The sequence below is a fragment of the Apium graveolens genome, chromosome 1, assembly GCF_009905375.1.
Source record: "Apium graveolens cultivar Ventura chromosome 1, ASM990537v1, whole genome shotgun sequence".
Taxonomy (NCBI): Eukaryota; Viridiplantae; Streptophyta; class Magnoliopsida; order Apiales; family Apiaceae; genus Apium; species Apium graveolens.
This window is the reverse complement of record NC_133647.1, coordinates 127,433,479-127,456,948: the sequence shown is the minus strand read 5'-3', so window position 1 is coordinate 127,456,948 and position 23,470 is coordinate 127,433,479. Positions and strand designations below refer to the sequence as shown.

The window sequence follows — 23,470 nt, the reverse complement described above, 5'->3', positions numbered from 1 at the left end:
AAAACACAATGTAATATGATTAGAGCTTTATGAATCAAGATAGACTAATGTAGTTACATGTTCAGGCTAGAGGAACATCTATCTTGTATTCACTTGTAAATTTCGTTTGGAATCTGGAAATTGTTAAATATAATCCAGAACTTTTCTGCTATTTACTTTGCATTACTGTTTATATCTTTTTCTTATTTGTTAGTTGAGCTATCCTCTAGGTATTTGTTGTTATTGTCTAACAAGCAAATAGGGGGAGACTGAAAGGCATATGTTAAGCCTATTTGTTTATTCGAGGATTTAACTCAACTCAAATAAGAATGTAATAAGTAAATAGTGGATCTATCGTCAGAGAGATCTCACAAAGTAACATCTGTCAAAGGGTTAAGAAACATTGTTCATCTACAGACTTGAAGATTCACTGGAAGAAGCTCAAGTAATTGATCAAGCCTCAGTGATATAAATCAAGATTGTAGATTTAACCAAGTGACAGAGATCTCGTCAGGGTATCAATTAATTACAGGAATTTAATCTGAAGAAAATCAAGACTTGGAGAAACATCACAGAAGTTAGTCATTCATGAACCAGACAGTACATCGAGTGTCAACATTCAAGTGGTGAAATGGATTCAGTGATTTTCAGAAGATTGTCAGAAGAGTGGTTGCTGTTCAAGAGTAGTATTAATTCTCAATTAATTAATTAAGTCATTTAATTTAATTAAGAAAATAAATTAAATCTGCAAAGATTAATTTATTGATTAATTGAATTAATTGGTTAATTAATTCTGAATTAATATTATGCATTTTTCAGAAATGATTTTGGATTTATATTCAAAAAGAAAATCAGCAAAACAGATTTGAACTGGTATGACAATTGGATTGTCATACCGAAAGTCCTACCAAGTCTTTCTGGATAGTTCTACCAAGTCATTCTATTGTCCTACCGATAGTCTTTCCAAGTCAAGTAATTGTCCTACCGAAAGTTCTACCAGTTCAAAGGATTGTCTTGCTAGTTCATTTTGGATTGTCTTGCTAGTTCATTTTGGATTGTCTTGCCGAATGTCATGCTGATTCAATTCGAGTGATCTGTTTACTTAAAACAAACAGAAGCAGATCATTTTGACAACACAATTGAATACACAGCCAACCACTGAAGAACACAAAACAAACAGAAGCAGAGAAATTATTGTAAAATTCTCAGAGCATTTATTTCTAGCAGTTATTGTTAAATCCAATCCACTAGAAATTCTTTTGTTGTTCTTGTGTAACTATCTAGCGGATCAAAATCCCTAGAACTTAATCTCAAATCGCTTTTAGCATTTGTTTCTAATTATTGCAAAAATAGAAAAAGTTCATGTCGAATTTATTCTAAATTTGTGATAATTAATTTGAGATTAATTCCTTGTAACAGATACCGTTGTTGTAACACATTTCAAGTTTAATAAAAGTTTTATTTAACTTAAATTTTGTTTCAATTTTTATTCCGCATTTTATTCGATTAAACGGTATAGTTTGTATTCAACCCCCCTTCTACAAACATATTGGGACCTAACAAGAAGCCAAAAACATAGGTTGAACAGCGACAGCTTGGTCAAGGACCAAAAAGCAAGCATCGATAAACAGAAATATATAGATATTTAGAAGAACTGTAATGTACCATTATAAGAAATAGTGGGATTTATATTTTTCGAATTTAGTCATTGTAAAGTATGAGGTATGAACTGGTGTTATAGGATTGCAAATCAGGTCCCGAGAGCGAAGCTTTTAATATACAGGGAAACAACATATTTAGCTACATCCATATATACATAGCAAAAATATTAGTGAAAAATATCGTACCCTTGTGCACTAAATACGTGTTAATCAAATAAATTTATTAACAAATACACCAAATACATTGATCATTAGCTGATCAGAACTTGTCAATAACCACAAATAGATTGATTTATTAAGATAGACAAAAAACCCGTGATGCTATGCAGAAAGAGCGGGATCTCAAATATAAAATATAGAAGAAATGCAGTAGAATAGTGCAAAAAATGGATGCATAAAAGTATAAAATTTGGTGGAAAAATTATTGTAGAAAACTGAATTATTTGGTGCAAAAATCTGAAGATAGATCTATTGTAATACGCTGCAAAAAATATCAAATTTGCTGCTTGAATATGCACAAAACAGTTACAGAAATCTGCAAGCGGGATCTCAAATACAAACTGCATAAAAATTACAGTATAATACTAAATAATTTGGTACAGAATTGTGCAGAAAATTAATGCAGAAAAGTACAAAATTTGGTGGAAAAAATCGCTGCAGAAAATTGAATTATTTGGTACAACAATCTGCAGATAAATTCTATTGTAATATGCTGCAAAAATATACCAAATTTGCTGCTTGAATATGCAGGAAACTGTTACAGAAATCTACTAAAAAAATTACAGAAAAATGGTACATGTTTGGTGCAGATAAATGCAAAATCTACTGCTAAAATCTGCTAAAAAATTGCAGCAGAATTTTGCATGAAAATGCTATTAAACTGCAAAAACTGTACAGTCATATTGGAAGAAAAAAATTGTAATAATCTAGAACATGAATAAGAGGAATCCACCTTTTGCAACAAATTCTTAAAAAATCTCCACCTTTTTTGCAAGTTTGCTGGTAGTGTTCTTGGAAGACTTATTGTTCATTTTCTCATTCCACATTCTAGCATTACACTTGTGGCAAATTTTGGATGGTGGTCCAAGGTCCATATATCCACTCCACAAATTTATGATTTTTCATGACAATAAGATGATAACTTGTGATCTGCTTAATTATTTATAGAAATAAGTAACCAACATTAAAAAGATTTATACCTGAATTTGGTTCATCACTTTCTTCATCAGATAAATATTCGCCTCGATGAATGTTTACTATAACATTTATAAAATCAAATTAATATTAAATTGTTAGACAAACTAAACATTAATACAAATGAGCAACTTATATTACAACATACAATGAGGATCTGATGCATCTTCATTGTCATCTGAATAGAACATGAAACTATATATATTAATAAATTGGACATTGCAAAAATCTTTACAAAGTTAAGTCAAGTACAGAAAACAACACCAGAAATAAATTGCACGTAGTCTGGCATATGCTCAAGTGGTTCTTCATCCGCGTCATTGAGTGCTTGTAACAATTTCTTGATTTTCATGCATCATTGATCAAAAAACAGGTTAGACACACATACACATAATTCATCATGATTTTCTAAATACTGCTGTAAACTTTATCAGCACACCATCATCTCATGCCAGAACAAAAACTAATATAAGTAAAAAATAAATATATAAACGTATAAAATCTACACAAATAACAATACTAATCAGAGATTAGCTACACATACACTTAATTCAGCATGATCAAAAAATCATGTGCTATGTATTTAGGCATAGGTTAAAAAATCACGCATCATGAATCAAAACACAGGTTAGACACACATATACTATAAAATTTATCAACACATCATCATCTCCCGTCAAAACCAATATAAATATAAGTAAACAATAAGTTTATGAACATATAAAATCAATATAAATAACAATACTAAAATCATGAAAAACAGAGATTGAAAAGACGAACATAATTACTAACCTGTAAAGCACGTATAACCTGCAAAAAGAGAGAGAAGAATGAGATTCAGAGATTAGAACTTTATGTAAGTAAGAAAATTGATTCATTCATCTCATCAAAATTAGGCACGTGTTTATATCTGTATATATCTATCTACTTCAAATAAAAGCAAAAAATAAGGAAGATATTAATTAGTGATTATTTTGATGAGGAATTTAAAATTCAAAACATAACCAATAAGGAAACTAAAGATTATTATTGACATAGAGATTTAACCAGATGTGAGAAAATCATGCAAATCTTTTTAAACATTGTTAGTTTCCTTAGATAACATGTTTAAAATTCAAAATATATCTAATTTAGTGTTAGTATGGTTAATAAATGGGTAATAGATGAATAATCCATGGGTCTATAGTTTTATATGTAAAATGGGTCATGGGTAACCTATTTAAAGTTGGATTATCCATAACTGAAAGTATATTTACCAAAATAGACATAGAGTAGTATAATTTTTATTGGATGGTAGGGTATTTAGTGTAATTTGGTTTTTTGTTTGCTAGCAAAGTTTAGGAATATATTGATATTGATTGCAATATTGCCGGGGATAATTTGATTTAATCATATATGACTGAGATTAGTTTTCCATCATTCTCCATATAAAAAGTTCTATATATATATATATAGGGGAATGATCAAATACAAACTAAAATTAAAATAGAAACTTAGAACTAATCTAAGCCATTAGATCTACCTAATCTAATGGTCCCCTAAATCACCCCACCCAACTACCCTGCACCCTCCCACACCCAATTTCAGCTTTTCCTCTCCGTTTTTAATTTGATTTTTCCCGTCAAATCGTAAGTTTTTTTTTTAAAATACGATTTCACTGTATTTTTCTACATCTCACAACGATCGATTTGCATAACATATGTATTATATTTCCAGTTAATTTTTTAAAAAAATTATTTGATTTCTAATTTTTATTTTAAATTAGTTTTTATTAGATATATATATATATGTCTTATAAGTTATAACTATAAGATACTCCAGGGGGAAAAAATATTTTTTACGATCATTAATATCGAGAACCGTAAGATCAGGGCTGCCTCCACAGATGATATACATCCTCATCAATAATTTGGTTACGTACGTACCCTGCCATTATCTTGCAAGTCTTTGTGAAAGAACTCCGATGAGAAGAAAAAAGAAGGCGTTAAGAGCAAATCTAATGGAAGCCCAAGTGAGTGACGTGGCAGAGAGAGAAAAAGAGTTGGGTTTCTTTTATGCGTTTGAGAGAAGAAGAAAAGTTGGTCAGGCCTGGCTACTCTGGCCGACCAACTCTCTACTGCTTGATTTGCTTTTTCATTTTTAACTATATTTTATATTTTTTACTTGATAAACTTGGCTCTGTATAAACGAGATGTGTGTGAATAAGCATGACCCACACAAAACCAGGACGTGGGCTTTGCATTGAAAATGTCTGTCCAACTTATTTGATAAAATCGCTATTAAATAGGTGGCACAAAAGTTTCAGATTTTGACAGGGGACTTGGGCTTGTGCATTGCACTTGCTCTAAGAGGCCCTCCTGGCCCCCCTCTAGCCAAAAAACGACAGAATGAGACTGCTAATAATTAAAATTAAAACTAGCACACCTGGTCCAGGAAAGTCGTTGCTCAACGTTAGGGTTTAAATACGAAAAATAAGTTAAATAATTCAAATTTAGAATACTTGGAGGATAATAATAAAAGTAACTCCCTCGGGTCCTAATTAGTTGTCTTTTTTATGTTTCCGTAATTAACTTAATTGAAGTATTAAAATTATCCTTATATTAGTTTAAAAAATTTAAAACTCATTTAAAGTAGATTATATTTGCTTTTCAATAATATTAACTTTTTATTTTAAATTATAAAATATTTATAAATTCTAATCAGACTTAGGGCTTATTTGTTAAATCTGAAGGATAATTTCTCAACGATTACAATTTTGAATGAGTGATTAATCTGAATGCTGAACTAGTAATATTGTTTGTTAAACTAATATACAAATTTTCTGAATGATAAAATTAATGCTTTTTAAATTTAATGATATTAAAATTTTCTACTTCATAGTATTATTATGTTATAGTACTGTATATACTTTTTTTTAATTATCTTAAATTAAATTTAGGTAGTTCTTATAGAACTTTGTAAAATTAATATTAATTTTTTTAATAAAATTATATTATTAACTACATCCTCATCTAAGTTATGTAAATTATAAAATACAATATATTAAATAAAGAAAGTTAAAAAATTATAGTAAAGTCTATAATAAAATGGATTTCCACCCAAATAAGGTAGACATGGGAGGTGCCAAATAAGGTGGGAATTGAGGTGAAACTCTTGAGAAATGGTTCGGCAGAAATTTTTGGAGTGACCGGTCCAGAAGAATGTGAATCGTTCAGCAGAATGAATATTTAAAATAAACAGTCTAAACAAGGAAAAATGACCGGTACAGTTCAGTTAGACTCATAACAAATGGGGTCTTAGATTAGTATGACCGACCAAAAGTTAACAAAAACAAAATATCTTGTACCGGATTCTAAAAAATTCTTAGATTCTAGAGGTTTTTTTTTTTTTTGCCAGAAAATTCTAGAGGTTATTTGGATAAGGAATGCTAAATAATTAAAAGGGTTCTTTAATCTCTTTTCAAATAGAACTATTTATTAAACGTTCTAAAAAATTCTTAGATTCTCGGAATTTATTTGGATGAAAAATGCTAAAATAATCAAAAGGGTATTCTAATCACTTTTCAAATACTAATGTGCAAAGTGCATATTTAATAATTTTTTATAACTAGATTAAACTGATGATTACATATAGGCATATAAATTAAAATTAAAATATGATAAATATCATGACGCTTTATTCCACATAATATATTGATAACTGTTGAGTTATCTAACACTATTCTATTTGGATTTAAGATTAGCTTAGCCCCTAGTTATTTCTATGCATGGTAAAGTAATCATTATTTTAAAATTTGTCTGATTTTGTGTCTAAATTGTTATCTACATTTGGTTTTTGTTTTCTTTGCATTTTTTTCGTTAAATAGAAATATATATTAAGAGAAGGCAAAAGACTTGGATTACATAATGAATTAAGTCTAACCTGGCCTAAGGTTCAAATTTCGACCGATTTCGGTCCAAATTCACCCAGTGACCTTAATTTATGTCCAAATTTAAACTGATATGATAAAATAGTGCAGGTCCAAAACTATTCATGATTCCAATTTGAACCGAACTTAAAATAATAGTTTTTAATATATTTGTTTATAGTATAAAATTTTGATTTCGGGTATATATTTATAAATATAATTAACTAACTTTGGGATATTATTATTAATTATTTAACACATTTAAATATTAAAATAAATATCACAACCCCGAAAACTTCACTATTGCGACGTAGGTATATTTGTTTCCCTCCGTTATAAAATTTTTATGTATATTTAGTTGGGATTGAATTAACATGAGTTACATAAACAAACTGAATCTAATAGAAAGTCCAACAATGTCTTATTTGAAGTTTTAAATATAATATAAAATATTATATCCTAGTAATTTATGACATATTTATCTTATTTCAACTCCAATAATGTGTATTATTCTTATTATATATTAATATTTAATTCTTAAAAATTTACTTTCATTATTAAAGTAAAATATATAATAGTGAGAAAAAGAGAAAATATATAATAATATATAATAAAATATAAAATAGGATAACCAAATAAGCAGGCTTCGTCTGCAACCAATAGGCCAACTTACCTTGACTTCTGGGGGATACAACCAAATTTTCAGACACCATGTGCACGACTTTTCAATTGATGATACAGTATTGAGTACATGAATTTAATGCATTATTTTTGCGCAGAGCCGATACGTGACAGTGAGACCATCTCCAATAATGCAGGTCCGACTCCTGCATTGAAAACCGTGAAAAGAATGTAGTAAGTTAAAAATTACTCTGTTTCTAAAAATATTTCCTATTTGTATTTGTCAATATATATAATTAATTCTTAATATTTTTAATTTCGTATTAGTATTAAATATAAAAACTTTATTGTATTAAAGTATTTATAAATACAAATTCAACAAGATGACTCATGACTATATTTGATCTTATAAATTAGACGTAAATTAATAATCAATCGTTTATGATGAACAATGCCAAAAATCAAAATAAAAACTTATTATGGAACCGAGGTAGTATACATTATTTTTTGACACGTTTTTCAATACTACTTTAAAATAAGAAATTTTTTTTTCCCACCTTCCCGACCTTCCAGCCCAAGTCTGCAACTTCTTTCCTTTATATTGTTTTTTATTCATTGCAGTTGTTTAAATTGATTGAAGAAATTTATCAAAATGTATTATAATATATCTGGGGATCAAATATTGATCATACCAATAGAATGCATGTCACCACGGCACATGTCAAGATGGACATGCCATGATGTAAATTAGCGAACATGCCTTTTTATAATTAGGCATGCCTTTTTACTAATTTTTTTATTTTTTAATAATTATTTTAATATTAGAAATATCCAGAAATAACAAATATAATTTTAAAATATTTACATATATTCTAAAATCTAAAAAGTTACTAATTTAAATGAGTATTATGATGTTATTTGGTTGTTACTGTCAACTAACTTTAATTTTATATTCAAATTTACTGTATATTAGTATAATAATTATTTATTAAAAATTAATTATATTTAATTGATAAATGACATGTCATTTAATATAATAATTATTTATTAAATTTTATTATATTTAATTAATAAATGACATGCCATTTGAATATGCCTCTTGGCAAAAAATATATAACAGGATCCAAAAAAAAGAAAACAGGCTTTGTGTATTGGAGTCTGGAGATGGTCTTTATGAGATATAATATATATACTAGTTTAAAACTCGTAAAATGCATGGATTATACAGATTTTTTTTAATATTATATAATACTTTTTAAAAAATTTGAATTCAACTTTTAATTTTGTTCTTTTAAAAATTTTAAATGATATGATTTCATAATAATTATATTAGTAAACGTATATGTTCATAACCTTTTATAACATTTAAACTTATTTAAAGTGATAATATTGGTAAGGGGGAAATGTTATTATAATGAAATTATTATTTTATTGAGAGTAAAAATATAATGTCTCCATTATGTCGGGACCTTAAAAAATGTTATTTTAGCATGTTGATTACTTAATCGATTAACTATAATTTTATAAAAGATATTTGAAAAAGACGATATTACTGATTGAACGATATAGTTTTATTGATAATTTTATGTGTATTTTAAACAAAATAATATTTATGTTTTAATTAAAATTTGATTTTTTAGTTCATATCAGTAGGATATGAAGTATACTTATTCTAATTTTAATTTGTTTATTCTGAATCAGTAATTTACATTATTTTATTTTAACTCGATGCCCAATACACCGACCAAATCAAACTAATTATTTTTAATTTAATTTTAAATTTTTTAAAGTCTAGATCAATATGATAATTTTGTTTTAGACTAAATAATTAGTATATATGATTTTATTTTTGTTAGTTCAATTGTATTTTTATTTTAGTTTTGTGTTAGTCTGCATCAATTGTATAATATATTTTTTTATCCTGGATAAATAAAATATATTATTTTGTTTATCCAAGTTCATTATATAATTTTTTTAGTAGAATTGATAATATTATTATTTTACCTTGACCCGATTCACATGACATATCAACTAAATTTTAATAATTATATTTAGTTTATTTAAATTTAATTTAACCTCAAATAATAAATTAGAATAATATTGAACTTGATATGAGTTAAAATATAAATTGGTAAAAGAAGTTGAATTTAATATAAAGTACAATGATATAAAATTTGATATAAAATAGAATTGAAATTGGTAAATCAATAGAGGAAGTTGACTATAATATCAATTAGAATTAGAATTGATCTACCCAATAATTATAATTTAAATAATTAAGTAAGGGTAATTAAGTAATTTCAACAAGTACCGACCGACCGACTACCAAACTTTTAGTGTTTCGTCTATTATAATATAGTATATATTATAACAGAAACTATGTTTGAGATGGTAATGAATTTAAAATACTATAAAAATAATTTATTTTTGTTATTAGGAAATATTATACTTGTGATCAAGTTTTGTAAATTATGTATATTGATTGAGTTATAATTAATGAGAATTTATTAATAAATAAAATAATCCTCGCACGAGTATACAAATATAATAAATTAAATTAAACCCGCTAGAATTAGTATGTTCGAGTATAATTAATATTAGGAGAGTTTTTGGTGTGTAAGGACGACCCGGTGATTGTTTCTGGATTTAAAATAATGACATGATGATCGTTTCTTGATTGAAAATGACGATCAATGACGATAATGATGGTGACATCAATATAGAGATAATGACAAGGATAAGATAACGAATATATGGATGAAGATTTGACTCAAACGAAAAAATAAATTTGAGTGACCGATTAAAACAGACGATTGAAAATGAGAAAAACTGATTCAAGTAGCTTTGAAGCGGACGATTTTGTTTTTTTTTTCAAACTCTCGATTTGAGTATGTTAAGTTTGAGGGGATGTTAAGAGATGTAATAAATATATTATAATAGAAAATATGTTGAGATGGTAATAAATTGGAATAATATATAAAGAATTGTTTGTTTTCATTACTAGGAGATATTGTACTTGATGATCAAGTTTTGTAAACTATATATACTTAGTGATCAAGTTTTGTAAACTATATATTCTGAGTTATTATTAATAAGAATGTATAACCTTAGAGTATATTTATATGAAACATTATAAATTGAGGAAGTAATTTAATCTTGGTTGAAAGAGAATAGTTTGATTTTTAAAATTGTTCCTGTATTATAAATCAAATCAAACCAAATCAAATATATATAATTAACAAGTCGAAAAGTACAAAAATTATTTTCGTTAATATAACAATTTAGTGCATGGCAAAAAGTAGTTTGTGATAGATATATACAGTAACAAAAATGATAAATACTTATATAACAATACGTATACATTATTCGAGAATAACGGATGTATAGCTGGAGAATCTAGAAAATAGTCACCAGCCAACTCAAGATCATAGTACATAACTACATAACGGATGTATAGCTCGTAAATTTGGCTACCAAAGCTAGTAAAGTGAACGGTGAACCCTCAAATTAATTCCTCAGGTACCAACTAAATGCGTTGTGTTTATTAGTTCAGTTTTATTAGTTAGTACGACAGAATCTAAGAGTGTAAAGAACACAAATCCGCTACAGATACTACGAACTAAAGCTCATCGATGGCAACCAAATAATAGAATTTACAAAAGATTATCATTCGCAAGCTCAATGTCACCACCAAAGAGTAAGCCTCATGCCTTGTTTATTCCGTATCCTGCACAAGGTCACATAACTCCCATGCTAAAACTAGCCAAACTCCTTCATCTGAAAGGCTTTCATATTTCATTTGTCAACACAGACTTTAACCATAACCGGCTAATCCGATCAAGGGGTCCGAACGCTCTTGATGGCCTGCCGGACTTCAGGTTTTACTCGATCCCTGATGGCCTACCACCCTCAGATCCTGATGCAACTCAAGATATTCCTGCCCTGTGCAAGTACACTCGAATAAACTGCTTAGCTCCTTTTAGCAACCTTATTTCCGAACTCAACAATTCTTCTGTCTCGGGGGTACCACCTGTGACATGTATCGTCTCTGATGCGATCATGACCTTCACTATGGAAGCTGCTGATAACTTTGGAATTCCTGTAGTGCTGTTGTGGACGGCTAGCGCTTGCAGCCTCCTAGCGTATATGCAGTACCGTCAACTCGTCGAAAGAGGCTATACACCACTACAAGGTAGACCTATATCTGTAATTTAGATCTACGATTATCATGACTAAATATAATTTTGAGACTAACATATAGACTTGGACAATCATCTTGATTCTTGGACTATATAATTTTGTCTGCATTTTATTAGTCCATCTTGTGTACTCGAACTCCAAATCTTTCTGTATACAAGAGTCCAGCCTGTTGACCAAGTCACTGAGGCAAACGACTAAAGCCACTAAACGAATCTTGCATCTTTTCAAAATTATTTGACTATTTTTTTTTGCTTGTAATCTCAAATGTTATAGATGCGTTTAGTTAGTAGACTCATGTGTATAAGTTCATGTCCTCTGTTTTGTTCGTTTGCTCTGCAGATATGAGCGATGTAACAAATGGCTATTTGAATACAAAAATTGATTGGGTTCCGGGAATGAAAGGCATGACACTGAAGTACTTTCCAAGCTTCCTGAGAACTACAGACATAAATGATATTATGCTAAACTTCTTTATAGTTGAGATTGAAGCCGTTCCTAAAGCTCGTGCAATTATAATAAACTCATTTGACGCTTTGGAAGAGGATGCTCTGCAAGCGTTTTCAGCCACTAATCCGAATATTTATTGTCTTGGGCCGCTCAACTTCATGATGAATCAAATTCAGGACACTAGACTTAAGTCCATCGGCTCAAGTTTGTGGAAAGAAGAGGATAGCTGCATTGACTGGCTTGACAAAAGAGAACCAAACTCAGTTGTTTACGTGAATTTTGGTAGTATCACTCCTATGAACGCTAAACAGCTCACAGAATTTGCATGGGGCTTAGCTAACAGCAAGAAGTTTTTCTTGTGGATAGTCAGGCCTGATATTATTGCTGGCGATGCAGCCATGGTACCACCGGAGTTTTTGATTAAGACGAAAGAAAGAGGCATGTTGGCAAGCTGGTGCTCTCAAGAACAAGTCCTGAAGCACCCTGCCACTGGAGGGTTTTTGACACACAGTGGGTGGAATTCGACAATTGAGAGCATATCAAGTGGTGTGCCTGTGATTTGTTGGCCCTTTTTTTCGGATCAACAGACGAACTGTAAATACAGTTGTGTGGAATGGGGAATTGGAATGGAGATTGATAATAATGTCAAGCGAAATGAAGTGGAGGAGTTGGTTAGGGAGCTGATGGATGGTGAGAAGGGAAAGAAAATGAAGCAGAATGCCTTGGAGTGGAAAAGGAAAGCTGAAGCAGCTACTACTCCTAGTGGTTCTTCTTCAACAAATTTGAACAGATTGGTCGATGAGGTGTTAGTGTTACTTGCTAATTAAGTACTAGTTAAAATCTTGTAGCAATAAAATGGAGAACCTTGCTAAACTTCTTGTATACATTTAGTGATTTTATAATTACTTGGTCGAAGAAATTTCATATTTACTTTGTGCCTTAATCACACTTTAAGTTTAACCATTTTAGTATATATGGTTCGATGACTTAATCATTAAAATTAAAAGTAAAAAAAAAAATTGTTCATTTAATGATTGTGTTTTGGAACATACATATGGTTCAATGACTTAACCATTAAAATTAGAAAAAAGAAGAAGAAAGTATTCGTTTAATGATCATGTTTTGGAACATGCATATTTTTCCTACAATTTTTTGATTTCTATGCACGTACTGTTAAGTAATAGTATATGTTTTGGTATAAGATCTTATTGGAGGACTTCATCTTACAATTTAAGGTTTTAGAGTGATTGATTGATATCAGAACCCGGTACCTCGGGTGCTGTAATAATCGTTTCATAATTGTCGGTCTCTCCATGTTCATCACTTGTTGCTTGGCTGTCATCAACTTCTAATTTTTAAGTTTTTCTTTTTTGTTCCCCTTACTTTCACCTTCCTCTTCTCTGTTCTCCGTGCTCTCCCCCCTTCCAGTAAAATCGTTCTCTTCATTGCTCTTATCACGGGTCTCCTCACTTTCGTTCTCTTCATTTTTTGTACTAACATTTTCTCCTTTGTTCTTTGCTTGGGCCCTTCGCTTCCACTCTCTTTGCTATCTTCTTTTTTACTCATGTCATTTTCTTCACTGATTTGTTCATGCTTTTCTTCACTTCCACCCTATCTTCATTGTTCTTTTCTTCTTTGCTTTACTTTAACCCTATATAGATCATTAATCTCAAGGTCAAGACCGGCAAACTTTATTAATTTATCTAGGTTAAATATACATTATCTTTCCTGACAAAAAAAATTATATGCATTATCTTTATCAGCATTACTCATATCTGCAATTTCCATAACTTCATCCTTAGCCTATTTCTTTCCTGTTCTTTGTCTTCTTCCATCTACTCTTCTTTTATATTTGTGTCTCTACTAACGAGTCTCCCCCTTTTTGCTTACTTCTCACTTTCTTCTTCTGCTCTCTCTTGATCAACTTCAGGCTCCTTACTCTCGCTTCAACATCCTGATCCTCCTTAATTGGGATTGAGGATCTTTTCTCCCTAACCTAAGCTTCTCGTTCTCATAACCTAGTCTTTCAGATATTTATGTACTATCTCCATTTATCTCCATTCTCCAGAACCCCTCTTATTTCTTGACTGCTGCACTTACTAAGGCAAATTTGAAGTGCATGTTTGACTTCCAAAAACTATGTTTCTCCGATCATGGTCCTTATACCAGTGTTTGATCCAGGACTGTTGGATCACTTTAACAAACACTCAATATACATGTACTAGAATAAAATTAGATGTGATATTGGTGTACTGCATGCATGTATGACATGACTGACATCCAAAGAAGTTGCATTAATTGTAAAAAAAACTGATCAAGAAAAAAAATGAACAATCAATCACAAATATGGTTATTCTTCTAACATTTTATAGCGTCTTGTTTTGATTCTTGTGAGACAGATGTATCTGAGGAACGAGTTCTCAATCTCTTCACGGAATACAAAGTTCTATAGCAATGAACTGTAAAACAAAATTATTTCGGTGATTTCACTAGATCTAGGCAAATTCATATCACTGCTGCTGCGACATTTTAACTACTCAGCTAGTAGAACCTCATCGACCAATTTGTCCAAATTTATTGAAGAAGAACCACTAGGGCATGTAGCTGCCTCAGCTTTCCTTTGCCACTCCAATGCATTCTTCTTTAATTTCTTCCCCTTCTCGCCATCCATCAGCTCTCTCACCAACTCCTCGACATCATCTCGCTTGACATTATTATTAATCTCCATTCCAATTCCCCATTCTACACAACTGTACTTACAATTCGTCTGCTGTTCAGCAAAAAAAGGCCAACAAATCACTGGCACACCACTTGCTATGCTTTCAATAGTTGAATTCCAACCATTATGAGTCAAAAACCCTCCAATGGCAGGGTGTTTGAGGACTTGTTCTTGAGAGCACCAGCTTGACAGCAAGCCTCTTTCTCTTGTTTCAACCAAAAACTCTGACGGCACCATTGCTGTGTCGCCAGCAATTATATCAGGCCTTACCATCCACAAAAAGTGTTTCTTGCTATTAGCTAAGCCCCATGCAAACTCAGTGAGCTGTTTAGCTGTCATAGTAGTGATACTGCCAAAATTCACGTAAACAACTGAGTTTGGTTCTTTTTTGTCAAGCCAATCAATACAGCTAACCTCTTCTTTCCACAAACTTGAGCTGATGGACAAAAGAGTGCTGTCCTGAATTTGATTCATCAATAAATGGAGCGGGCCAACTGTATAGATACGCGATTGAGTAGCTGAAATTGCATCCAAAACATCCTGTTCAAGAGTGTCGTATGTGTTTAAAATAAGTGCCCGAGCTTTAGGAAGTGCCGAGGTCTCAGTCATGAGGAAGTTGAGCATGATATCATTTGGGTCAGTAGTTCTGATGAAACTTGGAAAATCCTTTAGTTTCATGTCTTTCATTCCCAGAGCCCAATCGATTTTCGTATCTAGATAGCCATTCGATACATCGCTCATATCTGCAAATCAAATGATAAACAAATTCTTAAAATTGTACTTATCTAAGAAATTTATTATAAATTGTTAACTAGTTCTCTTGGTGCATAATTATCTTAACAGAGTTGGAAGATTTGTTTACCTTGCAGCGGTGTGTAGCCTCTTTCGACAAGTTCGTGGTACTGCATATATGCCAGGAGGCCGCAAGCGCTTGTTGTCCACAACAGAATTTCTGGAAGTCCAAAATGCTCAGCAGCTTCCAAAGTAAAACTCATGACCCCGTCAGAAACAATACATGTAACAGGAGGTACCCCCGAGACTGCAGAGTCATTGAGCTTCGAAATGAGGCTGCTAAAAGGAGCCAAGCAGTTGATTGGAGTGTACTTGCACAGGGCTGGAATATCCTGAGTTGCATCAGGGTCCGAGGGTGGTAACCCGTCAGGAATCGAGTAAAACCTGAAGTCCGGTAAGCCATCGAGGGCGTCCGGACCCCATGATCTAATCAGGCGATTATGGTTAAATTCAGTGTTGACAAATGAAATATGAAAGCCTTTGTGGTGAAGGAGTTTGGCTAGTTTGAACATGGGAGTTATGTGACCTTGTGCAGGATATGGAATGCACAAGGCATGAGGCTTATTGTTTGCTTCTATCATCGAGCCCATGTTGATATTTTGTTCTATGAATTCCGTTTGCCAACTATGAGCATACATACACAGGGAGGGCCAAGCTTAAATAGAACTCAACACTTTCGAGATAATAATCTATATTTAGATTTATATGACAGAGAAATCAGTGACTCTATTATTAGAGTGTCACGGTGTTATTAAAAGTTCCAAATGTGCACATGGCATGTAAAGTCAGAAAACGTATACGAATGGATCCATCAAATATGAAGTCTGCATATTTGTTCGTTCAGACCAAGTTGTACTGCATTTGGGGTCAGGCTGACGTTGTTTAAATTGCCCCTTTTGTAAGAAGAAGGCTAACCGAATTTCGATTTGCTTACATATATAGCATATTATACTAAAATAATTTTATTGTGCGTTATCTTTGAATCTTTGACCCATTTATCTTTTCATTTGTTTATGCAAAAATGTACTCCTTCCGTCAATGAGCTGGTAGCTTTTTAATAAATCTATGTTTAACTACTTAACATTCAATTTCAAATTTACGTGCATAAGATCCTACATTATAAACAACAAATGAGCAAGGGTAGGGTGGAAATCATTTACTCCCTCCATCTCATATAATGTGTCACATTTCCATTATATGTCAAATTAATCAACTTTTGACTAACGTTTAAATATTATTAGTATATTATTTTAAAAAACTAAAAATTATATATTAAAGTAGATTAAATCTACTTTCCGGTGATGTAATTTTTTTATTTTGTTCAATTATAAATTATTAATAAACTTCGGTCAAACTTAAGTCGATTTGACCGACACAAATTAAAAAAAAACACATAATATGAGATGAAGGGAGTATCAAATTTAGAAATTCCGGTTTTTATTTCAAACAATGTGGGCTTTTACATCAAGAATTAATTATGCACGAAAAAAAGATACAAATTCTTATAGCATCAAAGATAAGAACTATGATGTTAATTAAAATGGTAATTTTATAAATATAGATAAACTAGTTAATAACTCTGCGAATTACGGGTCGAGTTAATTTATTTAAATAATTTTTAAAAATAATAATAATATAAGTGTCATGTCAAAATTTCTAATTTTTACTCAGAAAACCGAACCCGAACGACTGAATACGATATTTATTTTATGATTATAAAAAAATTATGATTATTATACAATTTCAAAAAATTTATTATTTTATTAAAATATACTATTAAGTCATATGAGAAATAAGATTACTGAGTTGAAATCAGAAACGGGTAAAATAATATATATCATATTTTAAGTCACGTAGAAGTAAGAGAAAAATAAAAATTATATATTTAGAGTTATAAGAAAATTCAAAAGGGAATGAAATTAAAAGTTTGATGAAACCAAAAACGTTTAAAATATATTGAATTAGCAATATGTAAGGGAATTAAGAATATAAAGGTTAAAGTTAAAAGGGTGAAAGTATAAGAAAAGAAAAATAAAATAAAATTTAATAGAATCATAAAATATGTAGAATTATAAGATAACAAATATAAAATCAAATTTAATAAAATCATAAAACAGTTAGAAATCATAAGACAGTTAGAAGTATAAGATATACATACGGGATGTAACCAAAAGTTTTAGTACAACTAAAAGACATAAAAAATAAAAATTTTGAACTTGACTTGTTAAACTGGGACTCAAGCTCGAACTCATTCAAACACATTTTCGGACTCAATAAAAATTTAATCGAGTCGAGTTTTTTTGAACTTCACTCAATTCGGCTCGATTTGAACTCGATTTTTTATAAAATAATTGTGTTTGTTAATTTATGTGTAATCACTAAATTATTCTTTTAAAAAAATTGTTTTTACAAAATTAACAATTTTTTCATATATTGCGGCATTCGAAATTGTGACTTTAAAATTAGTAAAAGCGATTTTTATAGGCATTTATAACCATTACACCACGTAGAACATGGAATGTTTGTTACTACTTTAAAACTTTTTATTTACATCTATAAAACTAGTCTAAAGAAGATTTCCTTTTTTTTTTGACAAATGTAGAAAGTTCTCATTAAATTGAATATAGTACAGTCAGAACAAACCCCCAACTGTCGATACAACCAGGTGATAAAACAAATAACATACTAAAAACAATTAGATGATTTGTTTCCTGATCGTTTAACACATAGAATTTAAAAATTCTTGAAATTAAAAACGAAATCAAAGACATCCCAAGAGATCCAAATTGCAGCAGCATCTCTGAAAATAGCAACATCGCAATTGACCATATCACATAAAAACTATGGTTAGCCCAGTGTTCAGAAACACCAATCGCATAAAATGAGATTGGAGAAGCGGCACCCCAGCTATCTACATGCCGGACACCAGCTATAGACATGCCGAAGGCACCCCAACTATCTACATGCCGGATACCAGCTATAGACATGCCGAAAGTATAAACCCATGAAAGATGAACAATCTTTATTTGTGAAAGGTGAGCTCTTGCAATAATCACCACCGTCCCAGATCCGATGCAGGCTTTGCAGATCACCAAAAATATCAATAAATTCGTCCTCAACAGATCCATCACCAGATAAACCCAAGCTTAGGCTTATTTTTGTATCTTTTTTATAATTTATATATATAATTAATATTGTGTATTTACAGTGTATGAAATTTTAAATATTATTATTTATATCATAAAATATGTAGAAGTATAAGATATGTATACAGTATGAAATCAAAAATTTTAGTAGAATTAAAAGAAATAAATGATGACATATACATGAATGAATGTGTGAAATCAAAAATTGGTGATACTAAAAATAGGTGAAACCAAAACTAATGCATATGTATCACTTAGAAATGGATTTCGCTTATTAATAAATGTTATTAAAACTTAATAACAAAAATACAATAAACCTCGTACCTTTTTGGGACTTGTAAATGTCATGGGAAAAGAAGGGGCTTAATTTGAACTTGATTTGTTAAATCGGGACTCAAGCTCGAACTTTCTCGCACATATTTTTGGACTCAATAAAAAATTTAATCGAGTCAAGTTTTTTTGAACTTAACTCGATTCGGCTCGGTTTGAATCCGTCTTTTTTTTAAAAAAAGTGTGCTTGTTGATTTAATGTAATCACTAAATTATTTTAAAACAAATAATTTTTACAAAATTAATAATTTTTTCATATATTACGTGCATTTAAACTCGTGAGCTTATGATTAGTAAAAATAATTTTTATGCCCATTTATAACCATTACACCACATGGAACATGGAATGTCTGTTACTACTTTAATTTTTTTTATTTACATCTATAAAACTAGTCTAACCGAAGGGAAATTTAATTTTTTTTATTTACATCTATAAAACTAGTCTAACCATTTACTCCTTATTTTTGTATCCCCTTTTTGTTAGGTAATTAATACAACACAAGGGTGAATGTGTTTTGGTTATTTTTAAGACTTTTTTCAAAGTTAATTGCTTGGTTAACAAAGTAGATAAGAAATGAAATAATATTTTGTTAACTGAAAATAAACAGTGCACACGATATTTCAAAACTCACTTAATTTTGTATTAAAATAAAGCTAGTGTCTTGCTACAAATTCTGCGTTCTTTGTAAATAAATAACTCAGCTTCTTCCTTGAGAGAGTTACAGGAAATTCTAGATCTATTTGATACTCTTAAAAGTAAAGGACCAGTATTCACTTTATAGATTAGTAAACACAGATTTACATAGCATGCAATAGAATGAAATAAACCTTACTAAAATTAATCTCTAAAGCTTTTCATTTTTGGCCTAGTGTATCTTTGCAAATCCCGTGAATTTGTGACTTTCCTTTGTCATTTAATCTTGACCTCTGATCTTGCACTCTTCAAGTTGCTTTTGTAGACTTTTCAATCTAACTGATTAGATTATTTGATGTTTGATAATCTTGAATATTTAACTTGTCCGCATTCTGTACTTTGAGCTTTATATCGAGATCTCTAGTTTGTTGTACAGAGAACTGACATCTCGATAAGTATAATGGCTTATCGAGATCTCTTAGTTCTCTGTAAGTGAATCTTGACTTGTCGAGGTCTCTGAGTTCTCGAATGTGAACTTGACTTGTCGAGGTCTCCAAATCTCTGCATGTAGAATTGACTTGTCCATATCTCTGAGATCTCTTTTACAATTTTACAGACTCAAGTGATACAATACAAAATACAAATTTAGATTATCATACAACTAATTCTTAGGGCTGTCAATTTGATTTAGTCTTATTATAGTACATGCATATTTTGCACAACAATCTTCCCCAATTTGTGAGAAAATTGCTTATCACAAATTCATGCCTGGTAACAACACTAACCCCAAGCTATAATGAACAATAGAACATTACATAAAAAATTGACAGCAATACAACTTTCATACATTAAGTGATTACTTGAGTTTGAAGATACATTCACCATGCAAATTTTGCATAGCCTGTTTCTTTTCTAATGAGGTCCTTTAACTCTACAAGTACTTCCAGTTCCTCTCTGATTGGTGTCCCTCTTAGAGTTTCTACAAGCTTGAGCCACTCATCTAATGAATAATTGTTCAAGTAACCAACTCTAATTCTTGAGAATCTGCCAACCTTGATGTTCAGAAAATGTCCATCCTTGGTAATTCTGCTCATTCCCTTTGCCTTGAGTTCTTCAGATTTTTGTATAAGCATTTCTATCTCCTCAATATACTTTCTTTCCCTCTCCTCCCTTTCAGCCTTTTCTCTTGTTCTTCTTTCTTCCCTTACTATCAACCATACAGCCAATACAAACCTCCATGCCATTGTACCAGTATCCTTATCGTTCAGTAAGCTTATCACCCTTTCTATCTCTGTGGTTGAAAATATATCCATTAAATTTCTGCCAAGTAAAGTGTATGATCCATCTTTATAGTAGATTCTAACTTCCCTCAATGATACAACCCAAACTTTGACCATTTCTTCAGCTAATTGTTGAAAGTGGTCTTCATCTAAGATGCACCAGTTCAAGGGTAGAAAATCTTTTTGATTTAAGCAGTTTCAGATGGCCGTCTCAGTAACTTGTATTTTCTTTGGCTTTCTTCCAACAGATTTGTAATGAGTTTTGATTGGTGGCTTAAAAGAAGATAGATTTGAGATTTTCTTTAGAGAAATTTTGCTTGAGGTGATTGGTATTTTCAGTATGGTGTTAGCAGTAGGTTGTACAAAAATTTAGGCTTAGAGGTTAGAAGTGGTAGAGTGTTTGAGTGTTTTGGCTTAGGGGGTTGAGTTTGGTTTATTTGGATTTGTAGGGTATCTTTCTGTGGTTTTGAACCATCCTCCTTCTTTTTTCTTCTCCTCTTTTCTCCTCTTTTCCTATCATCTCCCTTATTCGTATCCTGCTTCTTTTCTTTGATGCTAGTTGCCTTGGAGGATTCTAACTTCCCTCAATGATACAACCCAAACTTTGACCATTTCTTCAGCTAATTGTTGAAAGTGGTCTTCATCTTAGATGCACCAGTTCAAGGGTAGAAAATCTTTTTGATTTAAGCAGTTTCAGATGGCCGTCTCAGTAACTTGTATTTTCTTTGGCTTTCTTCCAACAGATTTGTAATGAGTTTTGATTGGTGGCTTAAAAGAAGATAGATTTGAGATTTTCTTTAGAGAAATTTTGCTTGAGGTGATTGGTATTTTCAGTATGGTGTTAGCAGTAGGTAGTACAAAAATTTAGGCTTAGAGGTTAGAAGTGGTAGAGTGTTTGAGTTTTTTGGCTTAGGGGGTTGAGTTTGGTTTATTTGGATTTGTAGGGTATCTTTCTGTGGTTTTGAACCATCCTCCTTCTTTTTTCTTCTCCTCTTTTCTCCTCTTTTCTTATCATCTCCCTTATTCGCATCCTGCTTCTTTTCTTTGATGCTAGTTTCCTTGGAGGACTGACTTGGATTTGAGCCAGAAGGTTTTTGATCATATTTCTTATGCTCATCATCATCCAAATCATCCTTATTGAATTTTATTTTGGGCAACTTGGCTTCAGGATCTCTCAAGCATCTCCCCAAAATCTTTATCATCTCAATATCGTCATCAATCTTCTTCTTCTTGGTCTTCAAACCAGTTTATAGAGTCATTATAAGCTTTTTGTGTGCCATGACACAATGTCTGGTAACAAGAAAATTCTTGAGTTCCTTGGTGTTTGGACAGACATAAGCCACTCCCTTGTGTCGATAGAGATATGCTTCTGGAAAAGCAGCTTCTTGAGCTTTTTGTAATTCCTTAAGCAAGAGAGTGTCTTCATTGATTACTTTATTAACTTTTTCAATGAAGATGTCCAATTCAGATGCCCTTCTTGATGTAAGAAAATTTAGGGACACCTGCATGCATCTGTCTACACCTGAATCATTGATGTTTATCACAACTCTCTTTTCCTGAAAATTTTCCTTGGTCACCAAAATCACCCTTATGAAGTTTTTGGTCTTGTTCAAATCCCTCTTATAAGTGATGAAGTTGCTGTTGAGAGAAGCCCTGAGAGCCTTTAGCAGATCTTCAAATTCCTTGATTAGACTAGGTCCCTCATCTGCTTTGATAAACCTCTCCATTCCAACATCAAATTCCATTATTTGAGATTTGCTTTTATTAGCAGCTTGAGTTTGTACATATGTAGATGTTTTGGATTATTTTAGTAACCTAGCCTCTATCTCCCCCTTAGTCTTGTTGGCAGGCATGATAAGAGGTGTAGGGATTTTAGGCCTCACGGCTTCTGGAAGTGTGGGAAGTTGGATATTGAGTGCACCCATGATGGCCCCCAAAGACACAGAATTCTGCATTTGTAGATGCTTGTGAGAGTCCACCAAGGTTTGAATATCAGCCTGCTGACTTTGAACCATGGCTGTGAGTTGGGAAACTTGATTTGCTAGAGACTCGTTTGCTGATTGCAAAGTGGAGACTTGATTTTGGAGAGCTTGGAGCTGCAAGTTTGTTGATGTATAGATGGGTTGTTGAGAGCTTGAAGGGAGAGAGGTGCCAAAGGTGGCTTGCACAGCTTCCTTTATACCTTCCATCAATAGTGCTGAAGGCTCATATCTGCTTTGATGAAGTTGATTCAACTTGAGTTTGGTGTCATTTGAATTTGCAATGTGTTGTTGAACCACCTCATGCAAAGCCACAAAAGACTGTCTTAGATTTTTGACATTTGTGTCTACTGAAGTCAGATCAAATCTTGCCATTTGGTCAGCAAAATGTTGGAATCTGGATTGGATCTTTACTTGAGAAGGTATAATTTCATCCATATTCTCCCTTACCATCTTCCTGATCTTGTCTTGATGACCAGTCAATTCTAGTGCTTTACCAAATAAATGAAAAACTTTGATTTGAGCTTTGTAGACTTCATTGACTGCATCAAAAACTTCTTGTGAAGTCAGGACCTTGGCAT

General features: G+C 31.4%; 2 protein-coding genes across 3 annotated transcripts; one reads left to right on the top strand and one right to left on the bottom strand.

The window, feature by feature from the left end:
- Window positions 1-10,744: 10,744 nt before the first annotated feature.
- LOC141666944 (UDP-glycosyltransferase 85A8-like) lies at window positions 10,745-12,939 on the top strand. 2 transcript variants are annotated; one of them, XM_074473213.1, is made up of 3 exons: window positions 10,745-11,059; window positions 11,174-11,554; window positions 11,902-12,939. In XM_074473213.1, exons 1-3 carry the CDS (start codon window positions 11,044-11,046, stop codon window positions 12,834-12,836), a joined length of 1,332 nt encoding a protein of 443 aa, XP_074329314.1. In that variant the 5' UTR covers window positions 10,745-11,043; the 3' UTR covers window positions 12,837-12,939. The 2 variants fall into 2 exon arrangements, with proteins under 2 accessions (XP_074329314.1, XP_074329308.1); XM_074473207.1 differs by having other exon boundaries at window positions 10,745-11,554.
- A 1,386-nt stretch (window positions 12,940-14,325) lies between these two features.
- LOC141666930 (7-deoxyloganetin glucosyltransferase-like) lies at window positions 14,326-16,240 on the bottom strand. Its single transcript, XM_074473188.1, has 2 exons — window positions 15,591-16,240; window positions 14,326-15,471 (listed from the first exon to the last, which is right to left on the bottom strand). The coding sequence occupies exons 1-2, from the start codon at window positions 16,156-16,158 to the stop codon at window positions 14,543-14,545; spliced, it is 1,497 nt and encodes a 498-aa protein (XP_074329289.1). The 5' UTR covers window positions 16,159-16,240; the 3' UTR covers window positions 14,326-14,542.
- Window positions 16,241-23,470: the final 7,230 nt, after the last annotated feature.